Genomic DNA, 20,983 nt, shown 5'->3' on the forward strand with positions numbered 1-20,983 from the left:
TCCGAAGTCAACAGGAGAAGATAACAGTTGCTGGGAGTAATGGCTTGTGGGTGCTGGGGCTGGAAGTCAGCCTCCTAGGGCTTGAGGAGTACCTTTAGGAAGGCTCCAGATGAACTTGGGAGTCTGCTTTGAGAACTGAGTTGTTGATAACGTTCATTTCCTGAGTTGCAAACCAAAGGTTACCTGGTGGAGACAGGAGCCTAGAGTTGGAAGGTTCAGGTGACCTCGTCCATTGTGGTGGGTAAGGCAGAGCTATGGCTGCCTCCTGACTTGGTCGTGGGCTACATTAGCTTGTCAGGCCCACTGAGTCCCTCTCCTGCACACACACGTGTCCACACACGTGTGCTTCCCTTACCGAATTGGTAAGGTGTCCACCTGTATTCTCATTACAAGCTAAGTCACAACCAGCAGCCTTGAGCCTTCTTCTTGGCACCCTTGGGGTTAGAGCTGCTTCTTTCAGTGCTTGTCAACGTGTGTCAATGCCACTGTCCACTGCTTGTTTTACCTGAACGATTATTTATATATAGCACTCCTTTATTACTTGGTTAGAAGGTAAGACAGAGTCTCATGTAGCCCAGGCTGGCTTTGAACTCCGATCTTCCTGCCACCAACACGACTCTTACTGGCGTCTTTTTCTTTTAACGGTTTTGTTGTTTTGTCTCTAGTCTCTTCTTGACCATAGTCATTTTTCCTATTATCTTTCCTGCTTTTTTCCTCTTCCATCATCTGTTCTTCCCCACCCCTCCAAAGGTATGAGGGTCTAAGCGGTCGGTGGCATGTCTTCAGCAAGAGAAGGGAAAGGCCTCAGTGTGTTTCTCTTCAACACATGACATGTGTTGACATCTCTCATGCTTTTCAAGGCCTCCGGGAAGCTTTATCCCAAGGGAGTGTCTATCATTAGCTAAGTCTTTAGAACTTGGGATGGTTTTTGAACTTGGGATACATAGTGAATGTAAATTTCTTTGCCTTCTTTTCCTACTATACTTTATTATTTCATAAATGACATAATCACATTAATGGGATGCAAAGAATAAAATAGAGAAGTGAACCCCAAGTCTTATTTGTAACTAAAGATTTTCTGTGTTTTTGACAAATATTTGCCAGAAAATCTGTGTGGTGTTTATGCAGGTGAAGCCACAGGTCCACTTAACTTTGCATTCTCAAATGTAATTTGTCACCCAGGGCCGGGCGGTGGTGGTGCACGCCTTTAATCTCAGCATTTGGGAGGCAGAGGTGGGTGGATCTCTGTGAGTTCTAGGCCAGCCTGGTCTACAGAGCGAGTTCCAGGACAGGCTCCAAAGCTACACAGAGAAACCCTGTCTTGAGAATTTTTTACTCCATGAAGAGGGGAAGCACATATTGATGGTGTGCCTGCCGGGCAGCTTTGTGCAAACCTGCCGGGCAGCTTTGTGCAAATCGTGTGTCTTCTTTTATCTCTTTCAGTGATGAGTGTTGTCATCCCCATTTCACAGATGAGGAAATTGGAGCTTAGTTCAGTTCGTTTCAGATGTTAGTTGAGTCCTGCTGTACTTTAGGTGCCCTGCTGAGCTCTGGGAATTCAAAGACAGATGGAGTCGAGTTTCTTCTGAGAGGAGTTCAGGAAATGGTGGAGAAGCAAATGAGGACTAGAAATGAACAGAGCACTAAGTGCCCCAGGGACACAGAAGAGGATGCAGGGCCTGCATTAGTGCTGGTTAGAGCAAGTTTGCTAGGCCAGTGTGAGGGCGCCTGGAGCCTGTTAAAACACAGTGTGGCCTATGAAGGGCGAGAGGCCAAGTGTGAGGCTTGAAGCAAGCGGATGGAGGAGGAGGAGGAGGAGGAGGAGGAACACATTTGTGAACCATCTTTCTCTTTCTCCTGTGTTTTTGTTTTGTTTTGTTTTTGGAGACAAAATCTCACTATGTAGCTCTGGCTGACCTGAAACAGAGCTCTGTCTAATCTCCCAAGTTCAGGAATTAAAGATATGTGTGTGTGTCATCATGCCCAGCTAAATTATTTTCTTTCCATTTTAACCTTATAGGAAGATAAACATTTTATATCCTAGCTTGGCACACACAAATATGCACACAAAAACCTTGCTGTAAAACTGTATCTGGCTCTATTGTGGTTGGATTAGAATATTTTTCACTCCATTGCACAAAATACTGGTTGAATTGATGGTGAAAAACACTGGGTCTGGGACTAATGTCAGCAGCATTTTGTTACTGGTTTGATGCGAGTGGTGAGGACCTGGAATACTGGTGTGGGTTTGTGCACCCACTGAAATCAAAGTGAGGGGAGGGGACCAGAGAGGACAAGAGGTGGGGTGAATGTGAGCAAAGGTACACGATGTGTATGTGTGGAGTTGTTAGACCTGTCAATTTGTACAGTGAATATGCCCTAGAAATACATCAGATAGAGGGGAACCATGAGGATGGATAGGGAGGAGTGGTAGTGCTTGAGAATATGTGTAGCACACTCAGAAGAAAAGCGGTGTAAGCTGCCCTGTCATCACTACCTCATTTCTTTCTTCCTTCTCCCCGGCCCTCACTGTTTTCCTAGGTAATGTTTGAAGTTTCAAGATTTAGTAAGCCCTTCTGGCTCACACTAGGAATCCAGTCATATTTATAACATCATCAGTGTTCTAATAGAGGAGACATCAGGAAATAAGTAGTTGGCTTACATAGGAAATCTGTAAATTAGGGAATAACTTGTGCATTTGAGTTTATTTAATAACACTTCCACGTTCGTCGAGATTCATTTGTGCATCTGGGTAATTCAGTATGGGGAGGTGGGGGCAGGAGAATCAATCAGTTCAAGATTATTCTTTGAGGCCAGTCTGGACTACATGAGACCCTGTTTCAAAATAAAAACAACAACAACAACAACAAAAAAAAAAGAAGAAGAGGAAAAGCTTAACGTTCTCGGTACATTGAAATATTTACCCAAGTGGAGTAATGGGGTGACAGTAATTCATGTGTGTGATGCATTTATAGGTTTCCCTAGCTCTGTACGCAGACCGGCGTGTGCAAGCAGTAGGCTCTCAAGTTTTAATAGAGAACAACCTCTGGTGTTTTATGTGTACAGCTTTCCCTAGCAATGTGAGTTTCTTTAAAGAAGTGCTCTTTTGGAAGTATAAAGAATATTTCCTGATGGATGGTGGTCCATGCCTTTAATCCCAACACTTGGGAGGCAGAGGCAGGCAGATCTCCAAGTTTGAAGGCCAGCCTGGTTTCTAGAGCGAGTTCCAGGACAACTAGAGCTGTTATACAGAGAAACCCTGTCTCCAAAAACAAAAACAAACAAACAAATATATGTATTAATAATATATAATACATATATTAGCCAGGTGGTAGTGGTGTACACCTTCAGTTCCAGCATACAGGAGGCAGAGGCAGGCAGGCAAATCTCTATAAATTTGAGGCCGATCTGGTCTATAGAGTGAGTTCCAGGAAGCCAAAGCTATAGAGAAATCCTGTCTCAAAAGACCAAAAACAAAACAAAACAAAGAAACCAAAAACAAACAAAACAAAAAAACAAAAAACAAACCAACAAAACCCCCACAAACCTAAAAAAAGGAATAATTAAATTTTTCCCCTACAGATTGAATACCTGCTTAAGAAACTTACAGAAGCTATGGGAGGAGGTTGGCAACAAGAACAATTTGAACATTACAAAATAAACTTTGATGACAATAAAGATGGCCTTTCTGCGTGGGAACTTATTGAGCTAATTGGAAATGGACAGTTCAGCAAGGGCATGGACCGTCAGTCGGTGTCTATGGCCATTAATGAAGTCTTCAATGAGCTTATCTTAGATGTGTTGAAGCAGGTAAGAGGGCCATGACACTACACTCCCTCATCTTTAGAGTTTGATGTCTGAAACAAAAGGGCTTCCTTCCCTCTCCCCTGCCTCTCCCTCCTCTTCCCTTCTTTTCTGTATAGATGGTGTAAGTCACTTATACTCCTTAAATGATCTAGAACAAAAATAAAGTTTCTATTTTCTCTTTTATTGGAGTTTTAGGATTCACCCTGCCCTGCTGGGATGTGGAGGATTGAACCAAAGCATTTTGCATTCTAGACAAGCTCTCTACGATTGAGCTGTCTCTCTGGTCCTAGGCTTGTGTTTTAAAGAGTTACTGGCACAGTTTTGAAATACAGTTAAGAACTGAGAAGTTACCATTTTTGAAGGGACTGTTCAATCAAAATTCCAAACTATTTTTAAAGGGTACCCTCATGCTTTTACAGAATTAGAAAAACACCTTTACCTTTAGAAAGAGATACAGCAAAGTTGTATTTATCTTATCAGATTATTTTTGTTGTCTCATCACCCAACATAGTGCCTGATATACATGTAGGAACTAAATACTAAACAGAACGTCTGTCTGTCTGTCTTTTTTTTTTTCTGTCTGTCTTTAGACAGGTTCTCACTCAGTAGCTCTGGCTAGCCTGGAAGTCATTATATAGACCAGGCTGGCCTCAGATCTGCCTGCTGGGATTGAAAGTGTGCACCACTATACCCAGATACATATACATGTCTTTCAAACATCTTAACGTTAATATATTGAATAATAACTCTGCTTTCGGGTTTCTTACTTAGCTCCTTTCATTGTTCAGTAGGTAATTATTATTGTCTGGTGGAGCCCATCAATAAGCATTTATTAAGGCTTAACTTGTACAGGGTTTTGGTTTTACAAGGAAGCATGTGACACAGCTCTGTCCACATACCTGTAGGTCTCCTTTTGGTGCCAGGAAATTCCAGACATTTTCATTTACCTATAAATATTTCAATAAATGTCTTAAGAGGTAAGGCAATTTAGGAAAATTTACTGTGTATTAATACTGTTAATACCAAAGGTTCTGTTATAGGTGTGTCACTTGCAGAGACTCTGAAATGTTTAAAATTATATGTAAACCTTTGTATGTGGTTGTATGGATTTGACTGGGGATCATGCCTCTGGCCTTCATAGATCCTTAGAGTCTCCAGTCCGTGATCCACATGGGTGAGAATCATTGACATTTGTGTATTTAGCACCAGGTATCAGATAGTGGAGTAAAAAAGATGATCAAAGAAGGACCGTCAAGCTCTTACACATAAAAAAGCACACACATCTACATTAGGTTTAATCTTTCATAGGGTTACATGATGAAAAAAGGCCACAAACGGAAAAACTGGACTGAGCGGTGGTTTGTGTTAAAACCCAACATAATCTCCTACTTTGTCAGTGAGGACCTGAAAGATAAGAAGGGAGACATCCTCTTGGATGAAAACTGCTGTGTGGAGGTGAGTTGTGGCTTCTCTGCATGCTTGTCCTCTGCTGCCCCCTGCTGTCCACAGACTTTCTCGTCCTCACTCTTCCAGATTAAACCTTCAAGTAAATGTCCCAAGTGGACATTTCCAGAATAAAATATAGTCACTATGTCTTCTAATCTAAACCAAAAATTAAAGATGACTGACAAAATGTGTACTTAATATGAATTTATTTTTGCCTTATGCTTATCTGAGAGATTTGTATTTAAGGAATCATTTATTGAGTAAAACCAAGTCATTAAAAAGGCAAAAAAAAAGCAGTAAGATAATATTGGAAATTATCAATAGACTAAAAGAACTGGGGCATTTTTATTAGAGCAAATAGAAGATCAGTAAAATTAAGTATTTGGGGTGATGTTTACTTTTGGGGGAAGATAGGGTCTCGGGTAGCTCAGGTTGTACCTAAAGTCGATATGTAGTCAGGGATGGCCTTGAACTCCTTATCCTCCTGCCTCTTCTACCCCAGGCGCAGGGATTACGTGAGCTACCACACTTCACCTTTTTTTTTTTTTGGAGACAGAGACACATTTATGTATTTATTTATGAGACATGATCTCATATATTCTGGGTGGTTTTAAACTTGCTATGGCCTTGAACTCTTGATCGTTCAGCTGCTTTCTACACAGTGCTAGGATTATAGATGTGAACCTCCATGCCTACCTTGAGTGACTTATTTTATAGCTATTAATTCTGTAAAGATGTGAAGTCCTCAAGAATGTAACTTCTGTTGAGTGAGGTGGCACATATCTGTAATCCCAGCAATCAGGAGGCTGGAGGATTGCCTGGTCTACTTAGCCAGGGCTACATAGCAAGACCTTGTCTCAAAAAAATTTTTTTTTTCTGTTTTTCTTTTAGATTTGATTTGTATATGAATCACCACTAGTGTCTGTATTTATTGAAGAACATTTAAAATATGGGAGTTCACACTTCACACTCACCTATAGAAATAGTATAGAGATACATTAATGCTCTGGTGTAAGGAGTGCCAACCAAGGGGCTTGCTTATATTCAGCTAAACTGAGACCTAGAAGATTACCATAAATCCTACCATTTTACTCATAAAGATAGAGTAAAGAACCACATAAAGAACCACAGGGCACTGGCAGTAACACCCCAGGTGTAAGGAAAGCCACAGCAGGCAGAGGTCTCCTCTAACAGTTATGTGGGTGTCCCTTCCAGGGTTCTGCAGGACACATGCTCAAGTGAAAGAATTGTACTCTCAAAAGCAGAACATAGGTCCTCTCGTCCTCACTAACAGTTAGAGTTCTTCCTTTGTAGGTGTGGCATTCCAATCAAGGGTCATTGTAATCATACACGAGGCTGCCTGGAACGCATCATTAGTAAATCAGACATTTGCATTTGTAGGTGTTTTTCATTGTAGGTGTTTTTCATTGGCATTGAGTTTCAGTTAGATTTGTATAAATAGTTAAGAAATGAATTGAAATACATCAGAAGAAAACTTAAGCTGGGTGTGGTGGCACATGTCTGTAATCCCAGCTCTTGGGAAGCTGGGCCTGAAGGGTCAATGAGTTCAAGATTGGCCTAGTCTACATTGTGAGACCCTGTCTCCATAAACAAACATAGTTTCCTGTTGAAGGACTATGCTTCCCAGCTTCCCTCGAGGACCCCTAAAAGAAGCTACATCCCATCTTCCTGTGTGGGTATTTGGGCATCTGCACATGTGGGTGACAAAGATGCCCCCCCCCCCTTCCACGAATAAACACAGTCCCACCTCAGGTCAGATCTCTACGGCTGCTTTTTAATGATCTAATCTTTCTTCTAACACAAGAAAGAAGTTTAAAGCACTCATGCTTTCTGTTTTAGTCTCTGCCTGACAAAGATGGAAAGAAATGTCTTTTCCTAATAAAATGCTTTGAGAAGACCTTTGAAATCAGCGCTTCAGATAAGAAGAAGAAACAAGAGTGGATTCAGGGTAGGACGTTTTTTAAAAATTGTTTTCCATGAAAAACCTTGAGAGCATGGGCATGGGCAAACATTCTTAATCCTAGCACTTGGGAGGTAGACACAGGAGGATCAGCCTGGGCTACTTTAGATTCTGCCTAAAAAATTAAAAACAAAACAAAACAAAACAACCCCCCCCCCCAAAAAAAAATGGTTAGTGTTCCAACTTTCTGTCAAATCTCACAGTGTTGTTTCCTTATGTCATGGCTATTGCTACATTCAAAAGAAAACATGAGTTCCCCCCCTTTTTTTGGTCAATTTATTTGCATACTGCCTTTGTGGGGATAAAACTATATTTTAGGTCTTACTATCCTAATCCTTGAAAGGGTTTTTCCTCCCTTAGGCTTATGAAAAATGTTAGGGATCACTTTGAGATTTTGTTTATATGCAAGGAAGAAAAGGAATTTATGGAGTGGTTTTGAACACATCAAGAGCTTTTTAAGTAACTCAAGAAACCAATAACTTGAGAGAGCATTGTGCTAGCATAAAAGGAAGTGAATGATGTGTAGACATGTCTATTTGCTTAAAATATCTCAGAAGAAACAGAAATGGTTAGCATTAGTTGCTGATGGCCAGGAACCCAGAGCTTGGAGGATAGGAGCAGGCAGAAACTTTTCCTGAATGGCGTTCATACTTCTTGAATTTGAACAGTAGTTATAAGTAATCCAAGAAATTAAATTTAAATGGTTGAAAACACCAAGAGCCAGGTGTAGTGGTTCATGCCTGTGATCCCACCACCAGGAGGCAGAGGCAGTGGATTGTTGTCAGTTTGAAGTCAGTCTGGGTAACTTAATAGGTTCAACAAACCAGAAAAATTGCTGGAGAGATGGCTCAGTGATGAAGAGAAGTGGCTGTTCCTCTAGAGGACCTGGGTCTGATGTCCAGCACCTACATGGTGGTTTACAACCATCCATAACTCCAATCCCAGGGGATCTGACACCCTCCTCTGACCTCTGGGGTCATCAGACACATACATGGTACACACACATACATGTAGACAAAACACTCATAAGAAAAACAGAAAATAAATGAGATTTTTATGTGAAATATATGTATTTAAACGATGTGCATCTGGAATATATACACATCTTATGAAGTCCTTCGTGTGCTGTGCTGTATGTAGATTTCCAATAAATGGCAATGGCTGTTTTGTGTATATAGGTCATATACAGATAGGGAGGTGGTTTCATAAGACATATATGGAGACAGAATCAGGGTAGCAGACTGCACATCAGATGTTAGGAACTTTGATTGTCTGCCCTTAGTGTGTCTTAATTTTATTCGGCTTTAAAAAACTGTTGGTTGTGACTGTGTGTATGGGCACCTGTGGGTCCCAAGGATCAGATTGTAGTTTGTCTCCAGGCTTACTTGCTGAGTCATCTTGCTGGTCCTTATTCAGGAGTAGAAAAGGGCCAGGTGGATGGTATCAACACTTGGGTAACCGAAGACAGCAGGGTTGCTGTGAGTTTGAGGGCAGACCAAGCTAGGCTACATAGTCTCAAAAGAAGGAAGGGAGTAGAAAGTGTCATAAGTTGTTTTTTGTTTGGTTGTTTTTTTTGTTTGTTTTGTGTTTTTTTTTTTTTTTTTGTTGGTTTTTTTTTTTGTTGTTGTTGTTTTTGTTTTTTTGGGTTTTTTTTTTTGTTTTTTTTTTTTTTTTGAGACAGAGTTTCTCTGTGTAGCCCTGGCTGTCCTGGAACTCACTCTGTAGACCAGGCTGACCTCGAACACAGAGATCTGCCTGCTGGGATTAAAGGCATGCACCACCACCACCCAGCTATGCCATAAGTTCTTAAGTGTGTTCTGTAGTGTTCCCAGTGAAGTGTCTGAGCACAGGTGTGCAGCTGTGGACCTGCACTCAGATGAGACTTTAGTGTGAGTTTTCCTCCTGTGGGAGCTGGAGCAGCAGATGCCTCCCAGGCCGCACCACTGTTCACTGGCAGGCTCGGAATGTGCTCACATCTCACCCCGTCACTTGAGAGTTAGACATAAAGCACAGTCCTCCTCTTTCTTCTGTCCTTCTAGCCATCCACTCCACCGTCCAGCTGTTGAAGCTGGGCAGCCCCCCACCACACAAGGAAGCCCGCCAGCGTCGGAAAGAGCTCCGAAGGAAGCTGCTAGCAGAGCAGGAGGAGCTGGAGCGGCAGATGAAGGAGCTCCAAGCCGCCAATGAAAACAAGCAGCAGGAGCTGGAGAGTGTGAGGAAGGTGGGTGCGGGACGGAGGTCTGGGACAGGGCGGCTGTCCTGAGTAGTACTGAAGCCACACAGCCTCAGCTTTGCTCGCCCACCCTACGTTCGGACAAGTTCAGGAGGAGGTTTGGTGACTGAGTTCTCAGGAAGTGTGTCCGGCCCCGGGCATACTAAAGCTCTTAGCTGTTTTCCTGTTCCCTCTTTGTCCTTAGTAGATGGTGCTGTAGGACACAGACTTGAACCCTTTTTATATATGTTCACATGTGCTCTGATCGCTGTGTAGGACACACACACACAGAGGTAGAACTGAGTAGAAACTGAGCCGGATCTATAGTCATGAAGGCTGGGCTGATGGAAAGACCACCGTCTTGAACGGTGCTGTTTACTTGGCTATAGGAAGAGAAGTTCTAGGACTTGGCAGTCATCTGCTGCAGCCAGATATGGAGTAGTTCAGCTTTACAAACTACTTTGTCTAGAGCTAGTCATGTGTTTCTGAGGGAAGTCAGCCGTGGTGTTTACTGTAGACCCTTGTGTTTTGCTGCTCTCAAGGTCTTCTTGACTTTCAGTGGTTTTACTGTGATGTTTGTGGGTGCTGCTGATGTTTTTAAGACAGGGTCTCGATATGCAGCTCTGGCTGGCTCAAAGCTGGCTGTGGAGACCAGGCTGGCCTCTAACTCAGAGATCCGCTTGCCCCTGCCTAGAGTTAAAGGCGTGGCCACTATGTCTGGCACTGTCTTTGTTTTTGACCTTTTAAGGATTCAGACTGTGGACCAAGGTTTTCCATTATGTTGGGTAAAGTTTCAACCTATTTATTTCTTCGACTGTTTTTCCTCCTTTTCACTCTGTCCTTATATCTGTTGAACAGATATTGTGCATAAAGTGCCTGCATTCTCTGAAGTTGCTTGTTTTTGTTCTTCTGGCTGCATAATTCCTGTGCATCTCTTTAGTGGAGTCTTCTTGCAGCCTGAATAGATTGTGTAGTCCTAGTTGATTTAAAAAAAAAAAAAAAAAAGGTCTTGTAGCCCAGGTTAGCCTGTAGCAGAATGGTTAAAAGTTCTTATTAATAAAATCAAACCTGAGGCCAGTTATTGTGGTGAATGCTGGAAGATCAGAGAAGCAGAACAAGCCACAGCTACATCACCTTGCTAGTTCCTCAAGTGATCCTGTTTCCTCAGGCTGGAAGCTTCTGAATCCTCCTCCACATGAATCTCAGCTGAACTGTGCTGCTCCAAAGCCTGAATGCTTAACCAGCCAAAATGCTGAACCAGACAAATGCTTCTAGTTTCTGCTCTTCGCGCCTTATATATCTTTCCCTTTCTGCCCTCACTCCCTGAGATTAAAGGCTGGATTTCTGGGATTATAGGTGTATGTCTCCATGCTGGCTGTATCCTTGAACACACAGAGATCCACCTCGCTCTGCCTCCCAAGTGCTGGGATTAAAGGCGTGCACCACCACCACCTAGCTTCTGCTATGGCTTGATCTGACCCATTTTCTAGCCACCATTTTTGGGCTCTGTGTCTAGTGGCTATCTGTTCTTTGACCCCAGATAAGTTTATTACCTGCACAATATTTTTGGGAACACAATACCACACTAGCCTTCAGCTCTTTACTTAGGGAGGCTGGCCTTGAACTTCTGATCTTCTTGCTTCCACCTTCCAAGTTGAGGAATCCCAGGCTCCAGCACACCTGTCCTGTGTGGTGCTGGAGAGCCCTGGCTCCCTGGCTTCCTGAAGCTGAACACGTTCTCCAGCCAAGCTCTAGCCCCAGCCCTCTAGAAGACGTTTCATCCGTTCTTGAATATTACAGTCTACCATCTCCATTTGGTTCTTTTAAATTTGCCTCTTTATTGATATTCTCTGCTCGATGGGGTATTGTTATTCCTTCCATTATGTCTTTGACCATGACTTCCTTTTATTCTTTTTAATGTAGTCACAGTAACAGCTTTGTAGCTATGCCTCCTGGGCTTCTTCAAAGGCAGTATCTGTTGACTGTTTTTTTTCCTACTTATGGGCTCCACTTTCCTGTTTCTCATACTTTTTTTTAGTTGAAAACTGGATGTTTTAGAAGATAATGTGTTATAGGAACTATGGATACCGGGCCTGACACCTGCCCTCAGCTTGTCATTGTTTGGTTATTTATTTAGTGACTCGGCTGGACTATTTCCTGGACCCTTGTGGCCTTTCAGTCTGCTCCTCAGTGACATAGGCTTGGGTATGTGTGGCCACAGTCACCTGGAATGACCCTCCAGACTGCTCTCCTCCTCTCCTCCCTGTTACACAGTCTACCTTTGTTGTGGTCACCCTAACTGCCAGAGTTCACTGATTCCTGGGTGTATGATTTGTTCTCTGCAGTGCCCTTGCAGCTAACTAGCCTCATAGTCTGGAGCTAAGTTCAGGCCCCTGTTCTCTCCAGGCCAGTCTTTGAGACTTGTTCCTACCACAGGAGGGAGGACTCAGCCTGCTGGCACCTCTGCTTTCTTCTCCTGGGGAGCTTTTGCCCCCCAAGTGAGTAAGACCCCGGTGATGAGTCCTGCCTTCTGTAGCCTGAGCTGTGAGCAGCATACAGAGGGCGCCCTTGTCTCTGGTTCCATCTGCCAGCAGTGGTACTTCCTGCTTGCCCAGGAGAGTGAGGGAGTGTTCTGAGATCCAGCTGATTGTCTTTTGTTGCTGTCTTGTTTTCAGTGTTTTTGTTTGTTTGTTTGTATTTTGTTTTTGAGGGTAAGATCAACTCTGGCACCTTTGGCATGCTGGCCAAACATTCTACCATTGAACCCCAGCCCCAACTCCTCATAGGTTTTCTTCAATGGATATTATTCTCCTTTGGTGTATGCCCTTATGGTAGTTTGCAAAGCTGTACTGTGTTTTGTTTGGTTTTTTAAAATAACTTTAATCAGTTGTTCCTGGGGGGCCGGGGGTTGAAGAAGCTCCCTGTGTCACCCATCTGGAAGCTGAACCCTGGTTAACTGATGTGAGGAATAGTGTGCTAGGTGACAGTACCCTACAGAGAGCCCAGAACTAGGTCAAACTATGTGAGTGTAGCTGGAAATGATGATGGCTCAGTGGCCGTCTGCACATTCTCTGTGCACAGTGTTTAGAATCAAGTCATCCACACCTGCTTGTTTTACCTGCTGACTGGGAAGACTGGATGGTTTTCCAGTGTGTCTCACAGCTTGTGTTTAAGTTTTATTGACTGGTTCTTTTCATATGCTTAAGCAAGGCTTTCTCTTCCACTGTAATGATCCTGCTTTTCTGGGGATGGGTTTTGCTCGATTGATTAGAAACTGGAGGAAGCGGCATCTCGTGCTGCAGATGAGGAAAAGAGACGCCTGCAGACTCAACTGGAGCTACAGACCAGGTTCAGCACGGAGCTGGAGCGGGAGAAGCTGGTAAGGGGCTGGGAACCATCGGCTACATCGGCTAGGAGAGGCCTGCCGGCCACCGTATCCTGGCTTTGCTGTGACTCTCAGTGGCTACTGGGGGAACTGTGTGTTTGTGTGTTATACTTTATTGAGCACCTTCTGTGTACCAGAGGGTAGAGGTAAAGGATAGGCACTTTGTTTTCCAGACCCCTGAGAGAATCGTATGCAATTCGGTCTTAAATGCTTGGTTAACGCGGTTACATGTCTTTGAGGTGTCCCTGTTAACCAGAATCCTTTTCATTCTCAAAAGACTTCTAGTTTGGACAGTGACTAGCTGTGGGAACGTAGAGTGAGCTTTGAGACCTCTGGGCTCTGATTGCTATTGTGGCCATGCCAAGGTCCAGGTTGCTTTGTGGAGTTAGCTGGTTACTGGAGCACTGCTGTGCTGAGCTCAGGGCCTGAACATGGTCTGACGTTACTGTTAGTCACTTGTTGCTCAGAGGTGAGAGTCCTGTTTGTGTTGAGGAAGGCAGGTGTGATATATGTGAGGATGCCCAGCTGCCCTTCCTCCTTGCTCTGTCTCCCTGAGCAGGAGTGTGATAATGTGTGCTTCCTGAATTAGGGGTCATTCTGTGAGCTTTCAGGGCTCTCCTGAGAACACAGTGAGCTAGTGTTAGCGACATAGTTCATAAACTGCAGAGACATACACCAAAATGTGTGACAGTATGTGTGTTAGGGTCCAGGGATTGAACCCTGTCCTGTGCCTCACATATGCTAAATAAACACTTTACCAGTAAACTCTACCTCAGCCCTACCTTTTTTAAAGACAGGGATTAAAACCTCCTAACTCCAGAAGGAAAACCATGCACATGTTAAGATACTGGTGCCCCAGGGATGGGGAAGGAGGTAGAAGCAGTGGGACTTGCAGCTCATCTAGGCTGCTCTGCCTGGACAAAGGTTCATTCTTTCTTTTTTTCTTTTCTTCTGAGACAGAGTTTCTCTTTGTAACAGCTCTGGCTGTCCTGGATCTTGCTCTGTAGACCAGGCTGACCTCGAACTCACAGAGATCCAACTACCTCTGCCTCCCAAGTGCTGGGATTAAAGGTGTGTAACACCACCACTGCCCAGCGTGGCTTGCTCTTTCTTAAGATTTGATAAAGAGGTTTTTGGCTTAAAAATAGAAAAGAATTTAAAGAGAAATTACACTAACACCCCCCCCCCCCCAAAAAAAAAAAACAACCTCTTGACTTGAATAAAAATATAGAGTACAAAGGCTAGAACATACACAGAACAGGAATGCAGAATTTGGGTTGTAGTTTCTTTTCCTGCACTCCTAGCGCTGGTATCTGGTACATGCTCTCATTTCCTCCATCTTCAGCTCAAGGGTAGAGGTGGGATGGGTGCCTTGCCCTGGGGAAGAAATTTACTGCCTTTGAGCAAGACGATGACGATCCTCTCATCCCTCCAGATCAGGCAGCAGATGGAGGAGCAGGTTGCCCAGAAGTCCTCAGAACTGGAGCAGTATCTGCAGAGAGTCCGGGAGTTGGAAGACATGTACCTGAAGCTGCAGGAGGCCCTCGAGGATGAGAAGCAGGCCCGGCAGGATGAAGAGACGGTGCGCAAGCTTCAGGCCAGGTGAGACTGCTCTGCAGCCCTCACCTGCAGTGGCTTTGCTTCCTCTGGAGTCTAACACTGACAGAAAGGGGCCCGAGCCCATGTGTTGTCCGGGCTGGTTGGGTGTTTCTTCTGGTCCTGGGGTACAGAAGCCTTTTCTTGGGGTCTAAGGAAGGGCCTTGTACCTGAGAGCAGTGCGGTGGTTGTGTCTGCTGAGGTGTGCTTATTTTATTCCGAATGTCTACCAGCCAGGTCAGTTTTGGTGGAAACTTGGTTTTGTCACCGTGTCCAGACCTGAGTGGCCCTTGGTGCAGAGGCAGGGATGCTTCAGGCCAGATGTGGCAGAGGTTTTGTGGATAAGGAGGGAATATGCGCTTCCTGTTTGGCGGTGTGGGATTGGCACCATTTCTTCACTAGCTACTACTTGTAATCCAAGTTTTAAAAGTCTTGAAACTAGATTCATCCCTTCCCTGAACTTACAAAATCAAATTTACAGTTGTGATGCTCATATTCTCAGAGAAAAATTTTACTTTGGGTCTTTGTAACATCAGAGGACAAAGTGAAAGGAGGACCCCAGAGGGATGAGGAGCTAGCTGGTTTAGCCCGTTGTCCTGTTCACTTCTCTGTGATACCTTGTGGGAGGCAGTATACAGGTACCTGAGCTGTGGCACCTCCTCCCAGCATTAGGGAACACTCAGAAGGTGAGCAGTTAGAATTGTATAGCTGCCAGTGCTCATGGGGAGAAGCAAAAGATGCTGTTCAAATCTGGGGAAGTAGAGGGAAGAGCTAATGAGGTGGCTCAGCAGGTGAACGACGCTTGGCACTGTGAACCTGATGTTCCCATTACATCCCTGCCGCCCACGTGAAGGAAGTGGGAGAAGACTGACTCACACAGTTCTCCACCGATCTCCACGCTCATACCATAGCACACACACTCACACCCATACACGGCAATCATTTTTAAAATATTAAAAATAGAAAAATAAACTGGAAAAAGGAGTTTGCCAGAAGTGATGGAGCGTGTGAGATGGTTCAGTGAGTGAAGGCATTTGCCATCAAGCTTTATGACCTGAGTTTGACCCCCGAGGCCCACATGGTGAGTGGAGAGAACCAACCCCCTAAAGTTGCTGTCTAATCCCCACATGTGTACCTTGGCATGCAGCCACACACAAAACAAACAAATGTAATTAAAAGACATCACATTTATCATTTAAAAAACAAATTGATTTGGGGCCATTGAGATGACTCAGTGGATGAAGCCACTTCTGTATAAGTCTGGTAATCCAAGTCCAATCCACGGAACCCACATAGAGTTGGAAGGAGAGAAGCCACTCCAGAATTGCCCTAGCCAGCTACTTGGAGGGGCCCCTGGTGCTGTTGACAGTGGCATTAGCAGGTCATTCAGGGGAAGGTGCGAATCCCATGTCACTTCCAAAGAGTGGCTGGCACTCTTGAGTGACAAGTGACATATTTTGAGCCACTGATTCGTTCTGTGCCGGGAGCTTATAGATTACTCTCATGCACAGAGTCCATGGGGAAGGCATGCTGTGCTTCAGTGTCTTGAAGGGAGTTAGATGTAACACAGCAGAGGTCAAGTCACAGAAGCCAGATAACTCAGCAGTTCACTGAAGTATGGGCTCTCCCGTGTGGAGTGATGATGATCTCTGCAGTGGTGACTTTTCTCTGTTCCGTAATGCTGAAATCAACTTGGGGGAAGGGGTTTCCTTTGGCTTGTGGTTCAGAGAGAGAGTCCATTATTGCTGGGAAGGCATGGTGGCATGGTGGTGGGAGCAGGAAGGGGCTCATCACATTCCACCTGTGGGAGGAACGGGAAGTGAGGTGAGGCTACAGAGCCCGCACCCTGTAGCACAAAGGAATGGAAATGGGCTTGAAGAGGGTTGCCAGAAAGGCCATAGGGATCTTTAACTTTTTTTGTCACTAAAGTTGATTTTTATTTTTAAGACAGGATCTCACTGTGTAGCCTCAGCTGGCCTGGAACTTGGTATGTAGACCAGGCTGGTTCAAACTCTCAGATCCGCCTGTCTGTGCCTCCTCAGTGCTGGGATCAAAGGTGTGTGCCACCATGCCTAGCTTGGAGTTTGTTTGTTTTGTTTTTCTTTTCTTTTAGACAGCATTTCTCTGTGTAGCCCTGGCTGCCCTGGAACTTAGTCTGTAGACCAGGCTGGCCTTGAACTTGCAGAGATCCACTTGGCTCTACCTCCCAAATGCTGGGACTAAAGGTGTGCACTACCACTGCCCAGCTAGAAGTCTGGTTTTTAATGTATAATTCTGAAGATTATCTGATAGGAAATTCAGAAGCAAACTTGTAACATTTTACTAGAAAGTTCTGGAAGCTGAGCCATAATCGATCTCATTATAACTTTACTCATTAAAGGTTTAGATTTGAGCCAGGCATGGTAGTATATGCCTATAATTCCAGCACTCAGGAGACCGAGGCAGGAGGATTATTGCAAGTTTGAGGCCACCCTGCTTTGTATATATAAGGCCCATCTCAGAAGTCCAGCCAGCCAACCAAGTGTGGATCTTACTCACGTCTGCATTCCCAGCAGCTAGGGCAGTACCCAGCACAGGGTGAGTGGGTTAAGCTCCCAGGGAATTATTGCTATTCTTTTTGAGAAAGTGTCTTATATATCCCTGGCTGTCCTCAGCCTTGCTATCTAGCTGCAGCTGACCTTGAACTCCTGATAGCCAGATTACAAACATGTACCATCACTGCTACTGGCTGCTGAGCCCAGAGCTTTGTTCAAGCTGGACAAGCATTCTACCACCTGAGCTATAGCTCAGGCCCAGGGAATAGTTTGTGAATGGCTGACAGGATCCTCGTTGAACCTTGGGAGGTAGGCGCACTGCTGCGCCCTTCCAGCTGCTGCTGCTCCCTTCCAGCCGCCGCCGCCATGTTGTTCGTGTGTTTGAGGCAGCATGGCGGGCCTGGTTTGTAGGTGAGGTGTGGCTACTTAATTCCCGGTTCTGGTGCTTTCTCTCTGTGTGAGTTTAAAGTAGTGTTTTACTATGTTGAACTTTTAGTTTTTTATCTATAAAATAAGGGTGACTGCCAGCTTTAGAGTTGTGAGGATGAGGTTAGCTGTGGCAGCCTTCTCTTTTTACCTTATCACGGGTGGGGCAATATGTCATGGACAGAGTTAAGAAAGTGCTGAAGGAAAGGCTAGAATGGGAGTGTGAGGCCTAGAAAATACCAGGAAACAAGTAGGGGCTCAGCAGTTAAGAGTGCACGCTGCTCTTGGGGAGGGCCGGGCTCAGGTCCCAGCAACCCCGTGGCAGCTCACAAGTGATGCTCCTGTCTTGCCGCCCGAGTGGCCGGGATGACGGAATGCACACGCACTTGGCTGATTCCTTTCTCTAGAAATGAGGAAGCTGAGAAACAGGAAGAGTGGAAGTGCTCAAGTCTTTACTAAGAGGTTAGTTTGCAAACACAGAAACCAGCGTGGATGAGGGAAGGCCAGAAGATGATTTATGGGAATGTCCTTAAATAGTTCTCCAGTCCCATGGAGGGAGATGGCCAGGCAGGAAACAAGGAGGATGGGCCTGGGGTTGCCATGGACACAGGCACTGGATGTCAGTTGCCCCTGCCACTGCTAAGAGAAATTCTTCATTGTCTTTGGTTCTGTGTCAGATTTCCAGGAGGAACAACTGCTTTGCCAAGCTCAGTTCTTGTTCCTCCAGGCTCTGCTGCCAAGGGCATGTTCTGGATGGTGGCATCTATACTGGGAAGTGGGGGCCCACCTCCCACAAGACCCTACTGTGCTGATTCTCCAGCTGCATGAAGGCAGCCTCGCCCCAGAAAGCCTCCCCTCCCTCTGTCCGTCAGCACCAAAGGGAAAATGCAGCAGCTCTTATAGTCTCACTCTCTGGTTATCTCAGAGCAACAGTTCCCAGTGTATAATGCATAGCTGTGAATTCCGAGTGCATGCCAGCTCGGCTGCACTGCTGGGCTAGTGGTGGCTGCTGCATTCCAGGAGACTTCCAGGAAGCCCAAATGTGTCTGGGGGGCAGTTGCCTCTCTCTTTGCTGCTGCTGTTGAGAGCAGATGCTGCAGGTGGCGGTGGCAGCCCTCCCATGACTTGACTCTGTGTGGCTCCTTGTTAGACTTGTGTCCTGACCAGTGCTGGCATCTGACCACACAGTCTGCATCTTGAGTTCAGGTTTGGGCTGTGTGTTGGCTTATTTATTTAAACTTGAATGCAGTTGGCTAATCCAAGCCAGGCTATTATTGCGCTGACACTTTGGCGTCACACATCTGTGTTCAAGTCCATTGTGACCTGTGTGGTGCACTTGCAGACATATTGCTTTGTGTCTGACAAGGGGCTAGTACCTCCTGGATTGTTGGTAATAGGTCTTTATTAGATGAATGTTTTAATGTTGTAGGAACGAGGCAAGCTGCAGAGCTTGGCCCCACCATCTGGCAGGTAGATGATTTAAAGTCTCACTTCTTCATCTCAAGTGTGACTACTAAAGGCCCTTATGGGCACCCTGTGAACCAGTGGGGAGAACACACTTGACTCAGTTCTTGGCACACACTCAGCATTGCCTAATGGTAGTTTACCTTTTCCTTCATAGAGGAAGACTAAGGACGCTTAGAGAAGGACATGTGAGCTGCTCCCTGACTTGTGATAGACTCTCCTTTGGCCTCTAGGCTCCTTATAAAATGGGGGGCATTAGATGACTGTCCTGAAGGGGGTCCCCAGCGGGATGTGACCCCAAGTCTCCTCGCATTCCAGGTTGTTGGAGGAAGAGTCTTCTAAGAGGGCAGAACTGGAAAAGTGGCACCTGGAACAGCAGCAGGCCATTCAGATGACAGAGGCAGAGAAACAGGAGCTGGAGCAGCAGCGTGTCCTGAAGGAGCAGGCTCTGCAGGAGGCCATGGCGCAGCTGGAGCAGCTGGAGCTGGAGCGGAAGCAGGCGCTGGAGCAGTATGAGGTGGCTGGACTTACCCTGCACACACCTGTCACTGGCTCCTTAGAAACGCTTCATCAGCTGGGGTAGGGGTGGGGCTCTGCACCCAGCGCTGCAGAAACTTGCTTACAAACAACAAAACCCCAGCATTCGCTTAGAAGACTCTTGCTTAGCATAGAGAAGAGAAAGGAAGTTCGTTTGTTTTTCCCCAGAGGATGGAGGTGTCTGTACCACCTAGGGACCATAGAGGAGTGTGAGTGGGGAGATTTACACACTTACAAACTGTGACAGAGTCCCCACCAAGTTGTAGAATGAACTCTGAGAACTTGGGGATGCAGGTGCAGGCAGCAGCCGTTGCCCCATCCTGAGGTAGAGCACTCAGGGAGGTCCCACCTTATTGGAGGGAGAACTTATAAAAAGAAAGTGTTCAATTGAACTTAGGGTTTCGGTGGTCGGAGGCCATGATGGGAGGATTGTGGTGGACCAGTCCCCACCATTATTTATCCCAGGGACTCTTGAGGAATGAGGAATAAGAGACTTAGTTAGAAATAGAGGGGAGAGAAACAGAGAGAAAACACAGGATAGACTCGGGTGGGCCTGGATCCTTATCTACCGGCCCAGAACTTTATTCCAAAGGTCTGTTTATAACAATGCCAAAGGATGGAGCAAAAGACCTCCTCATTGCTGGTTACAGTCAAGTGTAGACCCTTCCACACAGCTGGTACTCAGGCCCGTGATCCATCAACCTCTTGTGCAGTCCTGCGGGGTACAGCCACCAGGAAACCTAGAGAGCTACAACAGGGAATGAAGACATGGAGGCAGGAAGAGCTAAGAGTTTGCATCTTGATCTGAAAGCACAAGGCAGAGAAACACTGGAATGGCAAGTGTCGTTGTAAAACCTCAAAGCCCACCCCCAGTGACACACCTCCTCCAAGGTCCTAATCCTTCCTCAAATAGCTCCACCAACTGGGGACCAAGCATTCAAACATCTGAGCCTGCGGGGTCCTTTCTCATTCGGGCTACCATGACCATGCTGTCCTGAGTGAGTGCCAGCAGAGAAAAGAGCCCCTTCCTCCTGGCGTCCTTCAGAACCTGTTAATGTTAAAGCTAGGAGTGCCAGCTTCAGTGAGAGAATTAACACAGCCACAAGACAGGTTGGGAAGGGCAGGCTTGGAGCAGAGAGGCTGAAGCTGACACATGGGCCTGACATCACATGGGGGAAATGAGAAAAGCCTTGGGGTCAGAAGGCTTGGCTACCAGCCCGCCTCCTCCACGTGACTTGGCTTGCTGGCTCAGCTCTCTGCGCCTGAGTGTTTGTTAATGAGCAGTGGGGCAATGGCAGCTCATCCTCCTAGGGTGGTTCATCGTTTAATGAGGGAGTCCACAGGTGTACAGTAGGTGTCGTCTGTGCTGCTGGGCTCTCAAACTGCCACTTTTGTCCTAGGGAGTTAAAAAGAAGCTGGAGATGGCAACTAATATGACCAAGAGCTGGAAGGACAAAGTGGCCCATCATGAGGGATTAATACGATTGATAGAGCCAGGTAATATTTTATAGAGATGTAATTATCTATCTTAATTTCTTTTGTTGTATTTATGTGATTGAATTGTATTTAAGTCAACAAGTGTCTTAGGGACGCAG

At 45.5% G+C, this 20,983-nt stretch overlaps 1 protein-coding gene across 2 annotated transcripts in view; it reads left to right on the forward strand.

Annotated features, from left to right (window-relative positions):
* Swap70 (switching B cell complex subunit SWAP70) overlaps positions 1-20,983 on the forward strand; it is a 64,386-nt gene that overhangs the window by 41,688 nt on the left and 1,715 nt on the right. For both annotated transcript variants that reach the window (XM_036206665.1, XM_036206672.1), the window contains 8 exons: positions 3,583-3,810; positions 5,116-5,262; positions 7,114-7,222; positions 9,274-9,455; positions 12,718-12,825; positions 14,267-14,433; positions 19,170-19,368; positions 20,789-20,885. In XM_036206665.1, the coding sequence (XP_036062558.1) occupies positions 3,583-3,810; positions 5,116-5,262; positions 7,114-7,222; positions 9,274-9,455; positions 12,718-12,825; positions 14,267-14,433; positions 19,170-19,368; positions 20,789-20,885 (1,237 nt within the window). The remainder of the gene's footprint in view (positions 1-3,582; positions 3,811-5,115; positions 5,263-7,113; positions 7,223-9,273; positions 9,456-12,717; positions 12,826-14,266; positions 14,434-19,169; positions 19,369-20,788; positions 20,886-20,983) is intronic.

Source organism: Onychomys torridus, chromosome 1 (assembly GCF_903995425.1).
Source record: "Onychomys torridus chromosome 1, mOncTor1.1, whole genome shotgun sequence".
Lineage (NCBI taxonomy): Eukaryota > Metazoa > Chordata > Mammalia > Rodentia > Cricetidae > Onychomys > Onychomys torridus.